This window comes from Pocillopora verrucosa, chromosome 5, assembly GCF_036669915.1.
Source record: "Pocillopora verrucosa isolate sample1 chromosome 5, ASM3666991v2, whole genome shotgun sequence".
Taxonomy (NCBI): Eukaryota; Metazoa; Cnidaria; class Anthozoa; order Scleractinia; family Pocilloporidae; genus Pocillopora; species Pocillopora verrucosa.
In genome coordinates, this window is record NC_089316.1 from 1,610,489 (window position 1) to 1,627,508 (window position 17,020).

The following is a 17,020-nucleotide window of genomic DNA, read 5'->3' on the forward strand; positions in this document are numbered from 1 at the left end:
TATCTGACAGAATTTAGAAATGAACTAAAAAAACCTATATCTGTAAAGTAACCAAATGAATGCTTGATCGATTTGACCTAAATGCAGATATGTCAGGTATTTGATAAAATAAATCAAACTTGCTCGCTGTCTGCTTCCGTGATTGACAAACCTTCCCAAGTACATCCATACCTCAGTTTATTATACACTCAACAAAATATCGCGTTTCTGATTGGTCAATGATGAATGCATAAATAGGTTATAGAGTGCAATAGAGGTTATAGAGTGCAATACGGAGAAGTTGCCATGGAAACACCGGGGAAGCGCCAAATTTGAACACCAAATTATAAAAAAATCGAGAATACAATAAATAAAAAATCGAGAATATAATAAATAAAAAATTTAGAGAATATAATAAATAAAAAATCGTATGAACCTGCTCGCGCATTTCGTGATTTATGGTCACTCATGATGTTTTGAAAGTTGTCAAATTGCACTCGCCTACGGCTCGTGCAATTTTGAGAACTTTCAAAACATCACTCGTGCCCATAAATCACGAAATGTACTCGCGTTCATACGATTTCCTATACGTATCGCATGAAAAGTAAAGCAACCCAAATGACAAGGGGTATAAAAAAAAGACATCACACCGTGAAAAGTTATGGTAACTATACAAAAGTGTACATGTCTACGGGGAACAAAGCATTATCACCAATGTGAAACTTTATTTCGGGGGGCTCGAAACATGAACTCGATTACTCTTAATTTTAGTCGACTAAGAAAAAAATTTATTGCTACGTACCATCTGTATGTACAACTGAATAAAAATTATGTACAATTGTAGTAAACTGGCAAGCTATTCAATGTATTCTTCATATATTAATATTTTTAAAACGTAATCGAGGTAATTCTTATACAATGAAAAAATGGCACCATCAATCACGGTTTAAATCACACTGTACGATCATAATGTTGCTTTAGGCTCTACAGCACCATGATCTCAGCAATACATGGAATAAACAGCCCCTATAGTCATATGCCTTTGTCCCAAATTTAGAAGGCAATCGACAATCGAGATTTTAAGGGTTAAAGACTCCAGTCTGAACTGAGTTAGTTGGGAAGGTTCCAAATAATGTTACTTCGCTGGAGTTTAACCTGGATTTTTTTCGGATCTAATCGATGCCAAGTTTTATACGATTGAATTTCTTTTCCTTATACGTTCAACTTCAAACAGGATTTCAGAGCATCTATAGCCATAACTCAACATAGCGCATATAACATTTCAAGAAAATTTTGTGCTCCACGGCTAATTTCGATACTGGTACTGACGAAGCAACCTCCATCATTGATTAAGATCACAAGGTTTCTTTCGTGAGGAAGTCATTACACAGATAACAATTGTGTGATCCCGTAAAGTTGACAACAGAATGTGTCACGACTGGTTTCACTACAGTCACAACTATACCATAAACCCTTGAGACTGTCAATAAGTTATATTTAGCTTCTTGAAAGCCTTCTCGTGTCACGCAACGCGCTTGTCTCTCGCACGTGCAGTTCCATTTCTCGCTAATGCGACACTTTTCGTACGTCGTGCCTCGTTTATCGACATTGGTTTCCTCGAGTGAAGATAAGATTTCATTTGATTGGCTTCTTCACTGTCACTTACGAAGATAAAAAAAAACGTTCATCGGAGATTGACAGCAATTCTTTTTTCGGAATCAAGTTATGAATCAAACAATAACAGCTGTTTATATCGGTTAGGAACAGGAACTCGGATATTTCACTGAACATCAAATGACGTACAAAATCAGATTTGATTAGCTCCCTCTGGGACGGCATGGCAATTTCCATTCCCTTAGCAGGACTTGAATCTAAGCAACTTGCTGTTCGGGGCAGTTAGCAATATTTCTTCCTTCTACTGGAGCAGTATTCGGCTGAAAATATAGGATTCCATTCACCTAAAAGAAAAAGTTAAAAAAATCTAAATCATATCCAGGTAAAAAACTCGCGACGAAGACAAATACAACGTACACGTACGGAAAGCGCACACCAAGCACCTTTAAGCTATTCTGATTCTTTCCACGTCACAACCATGGATTTAAACATAACGAGAAATTTTGATGGTGGATGTTCAGGCATGCAAAGAATACTATGAATAAGTAATTGGAGCATAAGCTTCATAGATTTGCTATTATCCAGTAAGGTAAGGTAAGCAGTGTAGCTAAGTAGCTCATCTTGACTATCAACTTTGAATCCAGCGTGCTACCCGCCGGGGAAGAGGCCGTGGAAGGAAGGAAGGGGGGGAGGGGGGGGGGGAAGGAGAAAGAAATGACACTTTCATCGATCAAAAAGTCAACCTACCTCAAAATAATCAATACAGCCAGAAAAATCTTGTACAAAGGACGCCGCGTTGTCCACAGCTCTAGGATTGACATTGGACAACTTGCGAACCCCTCCCAAGTAGAAATTGGACCGAACGTCGAGAGCAACAGCCAACCCAGGCGAAGTAACGTACACAGGGTTACCATCATTGATAGTCAAACTTCCATTTTGTGCATTTCGTATGGCCTTGACCGTGTACCACGTGTTCAGACTGACTGTAACGTTACTCACTGCCTCGCCGACGCCCTTGCCAAGGTCATATCTCAACTTGACAAAACTAAAAAAATTATGGAAGAATAACAAATTGAATGAAATCTCAATTAGAAGTGAAAATCTCAATTAGAAGTTTCAGTAATGTAACAAACACAAGTGAGAGTCATTCAAAACAGTCGTTCACCCAACAAAAGCTACTAACATAATTTAAGTCTCAGCGAAAAACGTACTTATTATTAAATAAAAGTTTCTTTTTTTTTTAACTCGTTTGTGCGATCAAAACCCTACACTCTACTAACTGCCTATTAGGCTAACATAACAGAAAGAGGGATGAAGGTGAGATCACGAGAGTAAACCAAAAATACCGCTGGTTGTCAAAAGCAGATCCTAAGAGCGGATTAGACATGCGCAAATGACTAACACGCACACGCGCGAAAGTCAACTTTCTTGCGCGCGTGTAACTCGCGTTCCTGCCGATCGCCAACAAGGCGGGTCAAGTAAAACCTTACCCATTGTGTAGAATGATGGACAAAAAGTCTCCAGTCGTGCTCTGCTCTTCATGGGACACATAAAACAGAATGCCATCCAGCGTTTCCGGTTTAAATCTGATCGTGATCTGTGTGGTAGATCTTATGTTTGTCTTGGCAAACATCATGTATGAAAAATTCTGGAACCGCGGCGTTTGGATTATGATGTCTGCAGTTAGAAAACAAGAAAAAGCGTATCATAAATCGTGCTGATTAAGGAAACATGAAGTTAGGAAGCATTTAAACCGCAGTAAGCGCTGGGGCGGGGGGAGGTTATTGTTAGCAAAATTAGTAGATTGAACCTTCCGAAAGATTAATGTTAAATGTGTGATAGAATTCCCCAAAAAGTACCGCACCCTGAGATTCAGAGTTCTTTGAGGCCTAAGCATCCCAAATGCCCGCGGACAGCTCGGTAATTGCCAGAGGATTCCCAGCCTTAAAAAGATTTAAACCCCAAAACCGCATGCACGACTAAGGCTATCTGAAAATTCGTCTCCCTAAAACACCTTCCATTTGCCAAAAAATAATAAATCAATCAAAATATTTAACGAAATTTAACAAAAAAAATTTCACAAACCTTGACTGCAAAATTGTCCAGTCTTCCCCAAAGGACAATCGCAAATGGTGTTCAGTCCATCAGGACGACATGAACCACTGACGCACGGACTGTAACCATAACATGGCAGGCGTTGATTACCACAGTACAAACCGGTCCATTCCGCTGGACAGGAACAGATAAATGTGGCCCCTTCCTGGGTGCAGTTTCCTCCATTGAAGCATGGTGGGTTGAGGGTGTTACATTCGTTGTAGCTTTCATTACCGACATTTCTTCCCTTGACAACCGCCCAGTCATTAGCTGCGTCGGCCATGCCTGTCGAAGTTGAGAGTTTGATGAATGAAGTTCCTTTAGCGAATCTAATGCCTACGTCATATATAGAACCATGAAATCCTCCGGTTTTAAATTCCAGCGTACTAGGAAGCTGACGTGTGTTGGGAATACCGCCGATGTAAAGTGGCTCAAACAAGTTGAGTCCCACAAGTGGCGCGGGAGACTCGCCTTCTTTACGAGGTTGGGTGTCAACATACAGCCAGCCTTGACGCCCATCTCGCCCTGCGACTACTACATGCCACTCTCTGCGCATGTCCACTGGTTCGCTGTAGATCTTTGCACTGCCACTACCAACATTATATTGCAGTAAGACCTTGTTGTCTTTCAATCCAATTGCAAAAAAGTCATCCCCGCTCCCTACAAAGGAATTCTGAGCGCTGTAAACTAAAAGGCTATCGTTCCAAGATTTTGACGAATTGTCGAGTTTGAAGAGGAAGGTCACGTGAAAGCTGTTCACTGCATCCTTTGGTACAGGGTACTCTAAATATGATGGGAAGCCTTGTACAATGGTGAACAATGGAACTGTTATGTCAATAACTGAGAATAAAAGATTAAAAAAAATCAGAAAAATGTACTTTGAAAAACACAAACGTGAATAGAGCCATAAAAAAGACAAATCGTAAGTTACGTAGTTGAATAAGAGGGATGTTGTATAATTTTAACGAAAGTAATGCAAAAAAGTGATGCAAAAAAATTAATGAAAAAAAAACGGAATTATCCACACAGAAACGCACTTCGGCCTCCCGATTTCGCGGAAAGATGCTTACCACCGCTAAACTCATTGTCATATTAATATTTTTCTCACGGTTACACTGTACATGCATACATGAATTCAAATCATTCGTTTCTGACAAAATTCTGAGAATATCCACTGCACAATCATTAATCCATAGCTGCTACGATGAGGAAGCGGTACCCCCTTACCTGTTTGACACTGCACACCCACTCGACCCAGAGGACACAGACAAATGAAATCGGTGGGATTTGATTCTTTGGGTATTAACACTCCCCTCCATGGCAATTTCTCTGATTTGCAGGGCCTTGTGTTACTTCACAATTTCTCCCCTCATAGTCCGATGTGCAATTACATTCGTAATCGGAGTACATTGCCGTCAACTTCTGTGGCATTTTTCCGTTATGGTTTGTGCACGTCATTCTCTGGCAGGCTGGCATATCACCCTCATTGCTGTTGATAAACCAATTTTCAGCATCTAAAATAGTGTTTGCCCAGTAATTTAAAGAGGACAACTTAATGTACGTGAACTTTATATTTTATGACAACACCATACACAGTTAAAATTATGAACTTTCGAACTCTGCCAGAAGTTCTGGTTCAGGTTCACGTGACGTGTTACCTTACCACCCCTAATCAGAGGGTTGATTAAATTAAATAAATGCCCTTCCACAGCTAGCTTCTGGCTCTCTTGACACTGTTCACAAAAAATAAATGGTTTCAGATAAAAGGTCCAGCTAAACTGAGGAATTGTTTAGGACGCTTTTTGTTAAACTAAGTGTAAGCCTTGTTGCAATAACCGACACAAAAATGTTAACTAAATTCAAGAATCGAAAATTCAAGTTCGACATGGGCTGCATTATAAATGTGCATACGGGATTTGTCATCAAGGAAACCGCAAGTGTACAGTGAAAAGTAAAAAGGGAAATATCTCCACATTTACATACCGCAAAACATGTCAGAGTATCAAATATGATCCTATTGTCTTTAGCAACAAGACAATATTATGACGAGGAGGAAACTTTTCCTATCCTTATGGTATTCACAGAGAAGTTCCTTTGTACCAAATAACACAACCATTGACTAAGATATCAAAGAATATAACTTACCTGATAAATGTATTGTCTCGTGCCTTCACTTGCACATCCCTTATTGACCCAAACCAAAGGATTGGTTGATGGGCGGAATTACCTCTTGTCTCACTGCGACATGTCCCAAAAGCCTTGTGGGACACCTCCTACATACCAGTTATATGTCACAAACTGTATTCCGGAGTCTTCCCTTGACAACCCCTATAATTTGCCGCACCATTGTTTTAACTTTGTTAGAGTGCCCAAAAGTGGTGAGGACGGAACTAGCATACCCTGAAAAATTTCACAAAAAAACGCACAGTTCTACTACCCTTCATTCTGGTCACTTACTCTGCTCTGAAACCAACAAAGACACATTAGCTTAAAGACCAAGGGTGAGTGATCAAGATGACCAAATATTGACACAGTTAATTTCTTTGTGTTTTTATGGACCAAATACAAAATTCTCCAAAACTAAAATTGTAAAGAAATGGGTATGAGCACAATTCTGAGAAAGAAATTGTATTTTATTTTTGGAGTGAAAGAATTCCACTGAATACATTTCGAATGTCGGATGCCCAGGCCTGGTCATTCAATTTTGTATTCTTGGGGAACCCTTTTTTTCCCCCAAAGTTGCCTCTCTCTCACCCAGGAGTACACATGGCTGCATTTAACTTCACTTAGTATAGGGAAATGAAATCCTGTATGAACTCTTTTTTGGCCAGGAAGAATGGGGGGGGGGGGGGGGGGGGGTGGGGAAAGGGGGAAGGAGGGTTGTTGTAACCCTGCAATGAACTAGCAAATATCCAGGGGTAGAAGAAGCAATAGGCCTGGGTCATTATCAAGGCCACAGACAGAAACAGGGCTAAAATCTGGCAGCTATGTGAGTGAAGTCTTTAGTGCAGAGTTCACTTTTTTTGCTTTGAAAAGCACAATATACCTGCATGAAAACACAAAAACTTTACGTGACTGGGCTGTTATTATTTTCAACCAGTGTCCACTCTTGGTTGCTTTGAATGTACACTAAACCCTGTCACCAGGATCAAATCGGAACTCAAAGTTTAACCACCAGTGGACATGAAGCTGGATAAAATCACCGCCGCGTTTTGGAATCGTCAGCGAGAAGAGCAGCAGACCTTCAGATGCATTCGTCTTGAATGTTATGTCAATCCTGTTGATTTCATTATTAAATGCATATAACTCTTGTGTTCCAGGACAGAGTATTCTTTTCCCAAAAAGCTGGGAAGTGAAGATCACTTTCTTCTGAAAAGAAAAAAAAAACCTTGATATAATTCTATATGCTTGCTTTAAAACAACTTGGTGTTACTAATTACTGAGGCAAAAGCTTAACCCCTCCTTAGTTCCTTTAAGTATATAAGGTAATAAAATGATTTCGCATACAAGTTGGTGGTATAAAAGCAAGAGTAAATTTTTCAAAAGATGAACAAAATAGCACAAGAAGGCCAGATTGGCGTGAGTACAAAGTCCCCTTTTGTAGAATTTATAAGTGCTTCTTTACACCAAGTACACTTGAAATTAAATGTTGTTACTGGTTAATTGACAATGAAAAAACACACATTGTAGAAAATCAAAAATGGATAAGATTTTGCCGAGTGCACAACTTGGTAATTTGCACTTGAGTTGCAAAACTTGAACTTGTGTTACCAACTTTGGGCACTTGTGTTACATGATTAAAATGCAACTCATTTTCAGCCCAAGCCAGATGTGGCAATAATTTTTTTTTCATGCATTATTATTACATTGTTGTTATGGTTCAACTTGCACTTTCTCCCTATAATATTCATATATTATCCAGCAAATAGGTAATGAGACTACTCACAATAAGCAAGTAGAAGTTTTATCTTGATCTAACACTAAATTCTTGTAACTACCTCACAAAGAGAGGTCTAGAAACAAGAGGGGAGAAATTAAACAATCAAATCTTATGAGTTGCATATAAAAGGTTAAAGAGAACCGCTGTCTGCTGAAGAAAATTTCATCTTGAGTAAAGAGAAAAAGCCTTCAGTTTTGGTGTCTATATCCACCTAATAGGGGTTTCAACGGATTCTTTTCATTTTCAAACAGTAACAGCAGAAGGAAAATGTTTAGTACTTAGTCAAGTATCCACTTAAGACAAGGCTGGCTTAAATGAAGCTTATTATAAACATTTTATTGCAAGTGGTGTCTTTTAGATAAATTTTGTGCATAGTTTTTACCACAGAAACTACACTGCATATATGTAGATTCCACACCTAAAAAGTATTGCAAACATCCCTGACTGACTAAAATAGTCTTGGAGCTAGTCAGCTTTGTCTAGAGTTTAAATTACTCTTCAAAAAACCACATTAACAAAACAGTGATGAGAAAAAGTTTGATCACTACTCACCAGCTACACCACGACAAACAGGTCCAACTGTTGGATAAGCACATTCACAGCGGAACTCAAACTGTAAGTATGGCTCACTAAAGCATGTTCCATTGTTACAAGGATTATGAACACATGTCTGGTTAATCAGAGGTACAGTGGTTGGAATGGGTGGCATTGTTGGAAACCAGATGATGAAACAATGAGGTACTCATTGACGAAGATATTGCAGTGGTTGACCTGAAAGAGACAGTAGACATTGATGGAAGGCCTGTTGTGATAGCTAAAGGCGTCGTTACCCTCAAAGTGAGATGCCATAGAAGGAGCTGAAGATGTTGAAGTGTTCCCAGAGAATATGACAGTTGGTGTCACTGCTTGTGATGATGTCAATAATAACTATAGATGATGATGAAAAAAGATGCATCTGGTCCTAATAGCGTTGAGGTGCTCCTGGAAAGTACAGTGGTTGGCATCACTGCTAGATGAATGCCAAGAAAGATGAAGATAAAGATACATCTGGTCCTAATGGTGTCAAGGTGCTCCTGGAAAGTGCAATAGTGGGTGTCACTACTAGTGATGATGCCAATAATGATGACGATAAAGATACATCTGGTTCTAATGGTGTTGAGGTGCTCCTGGAAAGTGCAATGGTCGGTGTCACTGCCAGTGATGTTGGTAATGATGAGGATGATGATGAAGAAAATGATGCAACTGGTCCTAACAGTGTTGAGGTATCTCTAGAAAGTGCAATTGTTGGTGTACCACTGCTAGTGATGATGCCAATAATGATGACGATAAAGATACATCTGGTTCTAATGGTGTTGAGGTGCTCCTGGAAAGTGCAATGGTCGGTGTCACTGCCAGTGATGTTGGTAATGATGAGGATGATGATGAAGAAAATGATGCAACTGGTCCTAACAGTGTTGAGGTATCTCTAGAAAGTGCAATGGTTGGTGTCACTGCTTGTGATGATGCCAATAATGATGATGACGAAGATGCATATGGTCCTAATAGTGTTGAGGTGCTCCTCGAAATTGCAATGGTTGGCGTCACTGTTAGTGATGATACCAATAATGATGATGATAAAGATGCATCTGGTCCTGATGGTGTTGAGGTGCCCCTGGAAATTGCAACGGTTGGTGTCACTGCTTGTGATGATGCCAATACTGATGACAACAAAGATGCATCTGGTCCTAATAGCGTAGAGGTGCTCCTGGAAAGTGTGATGGTTAGTGTAACTGCTTGTGATGCTGGTAATGATGAGAAAAGAATGAAACAGGTCCTATATTAGATGCAGACACATACATGGATGACGTCAAGTGCAATGATGATGTCAAGTGCAATGATGGAGCCAAGGATGAATTAGTTACGACACTTTCCATGATTGCATTTGACTTGGTAACTGAACTAACAGTGTTATTTCTAGTCTGCATGGAGGGGCCAGCTGGTGAAAAAGTTCCAACAGATGTGGAGAAGGCTTCTAAAGATGATTCATATACATTTGAGGTAAATATGCCTTCAACTGAAGAATTAATTGCAGTGCTCAAAACTGACTGTGGAAAAGTCAATGATGAAATTGAAGGTGAAGGTGCTATTTCTAATTCAGTGCTAGAAATCACTGACCCGGAAGTGATGATATCCTTTGGGATCCTGTTGGCCACAATGTTCCCACCACTGAGGTGCCAGTAATCATTGTGCTTCCTTGAGACAAAGACTTGGGAACTGAAGATGACAACCTTGTGGCATGAACTACAGATGAGGAAACACTTTGCATAACAAAACTAAAATTCCCAATAAATGAAGTAGGAAACACAATTGTCGATATACTTGTTATAGAAAGCATTGTAGAAGTTGACAGACTTGATGATCTAGTGACATTTTCTGTGCAGTTTTCGTCCAGTAAAATCAGGGAGACAAGTACAAGTGTAGTTTTGACGTTTAGTTCCAGATCGTTCACATGATCCACCATTTTTGCATGGGTTATTGGCACATAGGTCTGGAATGGCAACATGACAGTTTGGGCCATTAAATCCTGGGTCACACAAGCATGAGTAAGCATTGATGTAATCCACACAAAATCCATTGACACATGGACTGGAGCTACATTCATCAATATTTGTTTCACAGAAAGTTCCCGTGTATCCAGGTATACACGTACATTGAAACTATCAGCAATGCCATCTTTGATATCTGTACATGTTGCACCATTTTTACATGGATTTCTACTTGGGTGACAACTGTCAAGTTCCTCGCAGTATCTCCCTTTGTATGCATCACAACAAACACATGTATAATCACGGGTAAAAAAGGTCTGACTGGCACTGCTACAAAGACCTACTCCACTGCAGACACCCAGTTTGGCAAGGCTGGATTCGTACAGTTTGGCTGTTGACGACTGCGCACATATAGCTCAAGTCTTATGCCAAAACTACAACTAAATGAGCATCTTTTGCAATAAAATATTTGATCCCTGGTGGAGTTAAATACTTTGATGGAATTTGGAATTGAGATGAAGTAAATTTTGAAAAAGTTGTCCACCTGAGTCACAGTTATGGAAGGTGTCTCTGGACACATTGAGGAAATTTACTTCAATCTCTTTGGTTTAATGACAACAGTATCTCCATACACAACTGTATGAGGTTTTTGTCTTGTCCCGGGAAGAAATCCTAACGGGTCACTCTCTCCGTAACATTCACCCGCAGTTGTGCAAATATGGCCGTTGTGACCCAACTCTATGACCGTAGTCACTACGGTATTGTTAAAGCAGTGGTGTCCTGAAGGACATTGTAGAATACAAAGTGAGTTCGACACTATGGACGAGTCGTTCTGAGCATGGACAACACTGAGTCTCAAAACAACAACCCAAAACAAGGTTAAATATATACCATTCGACGAAAGTCGAAGTGTAGCGAAGACGGTAACATTGTCCTTCAAACAAGTTCAATTTCTTTTCACCTTCACGAATCCACCCGAACCTTGAAGTTTCTTTCACAGGTCAGTAGCGCTCTAGTTTCGTAACAATTATGGTATTTACTCTGTAAAACCAGCCTTCGAAATTTCTCGCATTCTATATGATGTCTGTAGCTTGCTCACCATTTCGTGTAAATTGTCACTTTTCAATAAAGCACCTTCTCACAAGGCTGATTAATAAAACTTGGCGAATTCAAACTTCACATTGAGGAAACAGCTGTCAAAATATACCGTCTTCAAGTGTTCCAGCTCACGTTCCGCAAAATTAACGTTCTCACAACTAGATGTAGCGACCATTCGCATTCCAGCTTGTGGAAATCGCTATTTTACACGTCTCACTCGAGAAGTTGATAAATCCTAAACTGTACCCGGCTGCAAATAGTTCCAACGGTTTGACTCGAACAGCTGTGCCAAAATGTACCTCTTGTAAGAAGTTCCGAAAGCAGATCTTCGCGAATCAAAAATGGCGTTCAATGATTCACAAATCTTTTCAGCAGTTACTACTGAAAGCTGTCCCACGTTCGGCAACTCCTCGCGAAATATTATATATTTTATGTATGTATCACCTCTGTGGTTACTGGACGAAGCTTTTTAAAACTCAAAAATGTGATTTAAGATGCTTGGAGACCGTTTGTTTCATTATTTAAATAACAATGGTTGTTAGGATCTGGTGTTCTATTGTGGTTGGTTTTATCGCGCGCTCTGATTGGCTAATTTCTCTGCCACAATTTAAAACGGAACGTGTGATCTAAACTTGGAGCTCACATCATTACTTGTAGTAAATTCGTATAATTATCGCTAATCCCCTCAATTCGGAAAAATGTTAAGTTTTAGAAACGTTGGCTTTTGTTTAGTTCAACAATCTACCAGTCACAAAACAAGACCCTTGCAGACATAATTTTTCGATTTCCGTTTCGGCTTTCACGCTGGTGAAGATCGGATTTCAAATGTATGCCGGTATTTAACGGCTAATGTTTTGTTTGTTTATGCGGAGTATAATGAAAGAGAATGCATTTCAATAGCAATTATATCACCGCCTTGCCTCTCGACTTGCGTGATGAAATTTACCTCTATCGGTAACTTTTAGATTGTCCAATTTTTAACGATGTAGTTTGGACTTCACTCTGAGCTGGAGTGCTCGTTATGTTCGTCACGAAACCATTTTTCGTAGTGCCGCGTAACGACAGTTACCTTTGCCACCTTTCTTACAGATATCACGCAACACTTTCTTCTTGAGACCGGGATGAGGCTAGGTACAGGCAGGGTGGGCTGGAACTTTGTTCGGGACATCCCATGAAAAAGGCTGCAACGGGAGACCAGGTGTACCTCTTTCGTGTTCCCCCTTTCCACTCGTCACTCCCCTTCATTCCCATCCCTCCCTCCTTCTTAGAGCTTGTCACGCAGGTTCTTGTGCCCGGAAAAGACTGGATCGTTATTCAGGTCCAGTCTTTAGAGCGCTTAGTGTGAATGTCACGTGTTACAGTGCACCGTTTACAATTGGTTCCTGACCAAAGACTTGTGTCCAGTATCATTTTTAAGTGTATCCATAGTCAAAAAGCCTTCATTTGAGGAAACATCATCAGCCTCTCCTCAGGATACAGTGAAGCGCAAGTTAAATACAAAGGTCTGGGTGCTTCTCAAGCAACCACCGGTACGTTAGGGTATGTAGACATTAGCGTTTAAGTAAGACTGTGATCTGTGGTTAATCTTTTAAACTGGTTGATGTAGTTTCGAGCTCCATTTCTGACGCAACTGTGATTGGGATCAGCTGCAACTGTGATTGGGATCAACTGTTATGTTTGAAAGGAAATTGGAAAAACCGGTGGCGTGAGATTTATTGCACGAAAGCATAGTTAATGTTTCCTTTTCGATTTCAGTAATATTTACGTGACATAACCTCAAACGTAGCTAGAAAAAAAAATGCACAGCTTGCATGTTTTCAAGATAAGTGGTATTTTTGCCCTTTCGGCACTTTCAGTTTCGAATGGTTGTGAAAAATTCGGTCTCGCTTGACTAATCGTTTTCATCACTTTGAGGCAGCTAGTTTTGCTTTCATCAGCAAATTTATCGTCATGGGAAATATTTAGGTAAAAGAAGGGACGATCAAAGTTCATGGGACGAGGAAGAACTACCTTTTTGTTTCCAGTTTCATTCGCAAACAACGACTGCCCAAAGACTCAGTCAAGGCATTAGTGAATGACAGTATTAACTTTGACCCTAGGTTTTTGAATTATTAAGAGGAAAACCGCAGGAGCGAAAATAACCCAACTCATCATAGCCATTCGGTTGTGTTTTCTGTGTCTAGTGTCGTTTCCTACTGGATACAATATGAGGTAAGCTTTTATTTTAATTTGCCCGTTTTTGAGGCGAACAGATCGCACGCAAGCCTATTTTTGCATGCGTGTCAAAGGGTACTTGTGCCTTTTCGCATTCATGTTGTATTACAAACTAAACGTGTCATGCAGCACACTCCTTGAAACAAAGCCAAATAAAAGTTACCGTGTCTGCAATTGTTTTTCTAATTGAATATGCGCATATCTTCAAATTTGTGACACGAGCGGCGTGTAGTGGCATGGCATATACGTGCTTGTGCGCACATCTTTGTGCACGTTTTCCCGTGGAGGATGACAGTTTTCCTTTTTGATCACCTGTAAAGAAACAAATTTCACTTATCAGGAGGACATGAAAACGATAGCCGTGTTTTTAAAACTTTCGAAAGTTGTGTTCGGTTGAAGTGGAATTCAATTATTATCAATTACAGATAATATCCCTTCGATAAGTTCCACTGTCTGTGTGCACTTTCGCCGCTTTTGACTTACATTAACAATAATAAGTTGCGTATATTTTAACTTTTCGCGTAATTTATCACAGCTGGTAGAGACTGATCCCTTGAAACCAATTCGAGCTGTGATAGACGCAAAAACAATCAGTTTCTTGTCACGATTGAGTCACCTGTTTAAACTTCTTCGAGATCAAGTACTTGAAACTAAATTAATATTTAGAATACAAAACCAGTTAGCATTAACGAAGAGTCCTTACTTTCGCTCTCTCGCATCAATTTTCGATAACTGAGATCCTTGTGATTAACGTGCCGACGCTTTCTGTGCACTTTCATTTTCGTTTATTATCGTCGACAGGAATTAACAAATTCTGCTTTTGTCATCATTATTTGGCGACTTAGAACTGAATTGCCCCTATTTTTTGAATAAGCTGCACCAGTGCTCACAGTTTTGCCTAAAATTATGGCTTTCGATCTCCAGTTGGGTACGAGACTACTAAAGTGACGTCCTGAACAGGCCCATCCAAATAGATCTAATAACAAGTGCCTGAACAAGCCCATCCAAATAGATCTAGTAACAAGTGCCTAGTGACATTTCCTTCGAACCAGTAGGCCTTAAAGGGGCATTTCTTTAATTTACGTTCATTTGTAATCTGAAAACAGTCTTAAAAAATTTCAGCGTTTACTGCCCGAAAAGGCATTTATGTCAAAGAATGTAGTAGTCTCGGGGAGCGTTGCGTGACATCCTAAAGAGCAGCTGCGAAGGGGACTAAGGATGTAGCAAATCGTAACTCTTTTGGAATATTTTAGAGGACTCAGATGTTTCCTTCGTCTCATGCTAGTTACAATGTTTAATATATTTCTTTACCTAGTTTTTCATCTAGTTCAGGCTCAGGCGGAAACTTTCCGCACGACATCACAAGCAAACAGGGCCTCACCGACTTATACAACTCTGGAGTGACTAAAGTAGAACACGTGACCAGACCCCTTGGGGGGTCGGGAGGGTCTATTGGTGTGAAACACTCTGGTGTAGTGGTGACAACTGACAACGGTGACCGCTGGTTAGTGCATAAGGTTCAGGATACGGAGACTCAAGTAAGTTTCATTTATAAACAACATCAGCAGGTGACTGATGTCCTCGTCCTCGTCGCCCTACTTTTCTGGGTCGAATTTATACGCGCTAAGACGGCTTATCATAAGGCTCGATGCGTTCTACAAAGGAAAATTTACCTCATTTCGTATTTGTTGTCTTCAGGTGAAACGGTTGTTACAAATGCCAAGCACATGAGTGGAGACTGGCAGTCGGGAGGTGTCCAGTCCGTGAAGCCTGGGACTAGGGTGGCTGATTACGTCAAAGCAGGGGGGTCCGATTACAACTTAGCCTTTGACAACTGTCACGATGCTTCCAGAAGAATGATGGAGGAGGCAATGAAAGATCGCTAAATGATATATAACAATGAGATCTTGACTTCCGGAGACGTGCCAAATTTTGTTGCACTTCAGCTTGCTTTACAGCTCCAATTATGAGATCTCTTAAAATTGAATTTGTCATGAATAATTATTTGGTAATGTGTTCCATTAGATTAAGATTTTTCTCTCGCTGACTGATTCTAGGAATTATGAATTGTTTTGCTCGATGAAGTGTTGCGGAAAGTTGACAACCGTCGGTTTAATGAAGCATCTTCTATGATAAAAACAAATTTCAGCAGCTTAAAGCGTTAGACATTTTTAGGCTCTAGTGTAAATGAGGCATTAGACGTTGGGAATAACAAAACGTGTTTGTCGAGGTTTTTCTGAATTATCATTATGGTTAGGTATGAAATAACTCATCAGTGTAACGCGAACCCAAGATCAAATAAAATATATCTTTCTTTACCACCGAGTTCAAAAGTTACCATCTTTCTTATTCTGTTTACGCAAGTGGCACTTTTAACATTGTTGATCCTATTATTATGCAGGACGAGTGTAACATGAAATTTACGTGCTAGCCTTGCCCACCGCAGAATCTCTAAGACTCAGTGGCAGAGTAACGGAGCCCGGAATCAGATGCCTCAATAGTCCATTTTACAGTTACGTGCTTGGTTGCCAAGCCTTTAAACACATTGAGGCTAAGGGTTACCTTGTTTTGATACAAACCTTGCTGCTTTTCAAATGTATATTACTTTGTTATCGTGCTAACTAGATACTGGTCTCTATCGCAACATGGTCAACTTCAGCCTCACTCCAAATCAAAGACTTAGCAACTAACTACACAACTGTAAAATGGCCTATTCCTCAGGAGCTCAGATTTTATTTGTCTCACGCTCGTGACAAGACGAAAAACATCTTTACTTGTCTGAAAAATATCTTTCAGAACCGAGCAACCCACTCAGTTAAAAATAAGAGAGATAGATCATTCTTAAAACATCACCTTAGACTTGCTGCGCTGAAATATTTTGGATCGACTCTTAATTATGTGCATTTGACATTGGTTACGTGTGTCGTCACCGAAACCTCGTGGTATTTCATCACTGTACACTTAGCTTACTCTCACAAGTTCCTCAACGTAAAGGTACTTTAATCCTCCAGTAACTTGAGATTCAATCAGCGACTTACAGTGGAGGAATTTTGTCGTTTAGTTCAAAGTAAACAATATTCTTCTAAAGGTGTCGGTGCAGACTCTATTCTACGTCAACCAATTAAAGAAGCGGATTTGCAAACAGCTTCATGATGAATGTCATGTAAGACATCGGCTAATATCACAAATCAACAAGCGTAAATTATCTTCTCAAGGCTTAAGAGAAAGTGAAAAACGCAAAACGCGAGACTTCTTTTGTTCTAAGACATGCCAAAACAGTAAATCTAATATAATTTTACCGATAATATTTTCAACGTAGTCTGCCGTACTCCACTGTCTCTCCTCTAGGCGGCGACTACTTGAAAGCGAAAGTTCAGTGCCTTGCCTAAAAATTAGGTTCTTGCCTTGCATCTGCGCGCTCGTTTCATCTTTGGCAACTCCACCGTCCTCGGCTCAGCTAGCATGTTGCTCACTACAAGCTAACTAATCATCGTCAGAATCATTGTGAAGAAAATCATGGAATGTCGAAGTTTCATCGCCGTCTGAGTTTTCACCA

The 17,020-nt window shown here is 40.0% G+C and overlaps 1 protein-coding gene, 1 non-coding gene and 1 pseudogene across 2 annotated transcripts; 1 reads left to right on the forward strand and 2 right to left on the reverse strand.

Moving 5' to 3' along the window:
- Window positions 1-702: 702 nt before the first annotated feature.
- LOC131781564 (protein eyes shut homolog) lies at window positions 703-5,022 on the reverse strand. Its single transcript, XM_066167403.1, has 5 exons — window positions 4,915-5,022; window positions 3,679-4,527; window positions 3,084-3,270; window positions 2,341-2,638; window positions 703-1,937 (listed from the first exon to the last, which is right to left on the reverse strand). The coding sequence occupies exons 2-5, from the start codon at window positions 4,241-4,243 to the stop codon at window positions 1,851-1,853; spliced, it is 1,137 nt and encodes a 378-aa protein (XP_066023500.1). The 5' UTR covers window positions 4,244-4,527; window positions 4,915-5,022; the 3' UTR covers window positions 703-1,850.
- Window positions 4,823-11,092, reverse strand: LOC136281139 (uncharacterized; annotated as a pseudogene).
- Window positions 11,093-12,679: 1,587 nt separating this feature from the next.
- On the forward strand, window positions 12,680-15,782 carry LOC131781570 (uncharacterized). The gene is made up of 4 exons (XR_010717570.1): window positions 12,680-12,779; window positions 13,350-13,461; window positions 14,780-15,002; window positions 15,163-15,782. It is a non-coding gene; the product is annotated as an uncharacterized protein (transcript).
- Window positions 15,783-17,020: the final 1,238 nt, after the last annotated feature.

Coding starts and splice junctions, on each gene's coding strand:
- LOC131781564 (XM_066167403.1), bottom strand. CDS start 4,243: ATGCGCAGAGAGTGGCATGTAGTAGTCGCAGGGCGAGATGGGCGTCAA. Junction 2,639..3,083: donor TCCATCATTCTACACAATGG/GTAAGGTTTTAC, acceptor TAATTTTTTTAG/TTTTGTCAAGTTGAGATATG. Junction 1,938..2,340: donor GCTGTATTGATTATTTTGAG/GTAGGTTGACTT, acceptor TTTTTCTTTTAG/GTGAATGGAATCCTATATTT.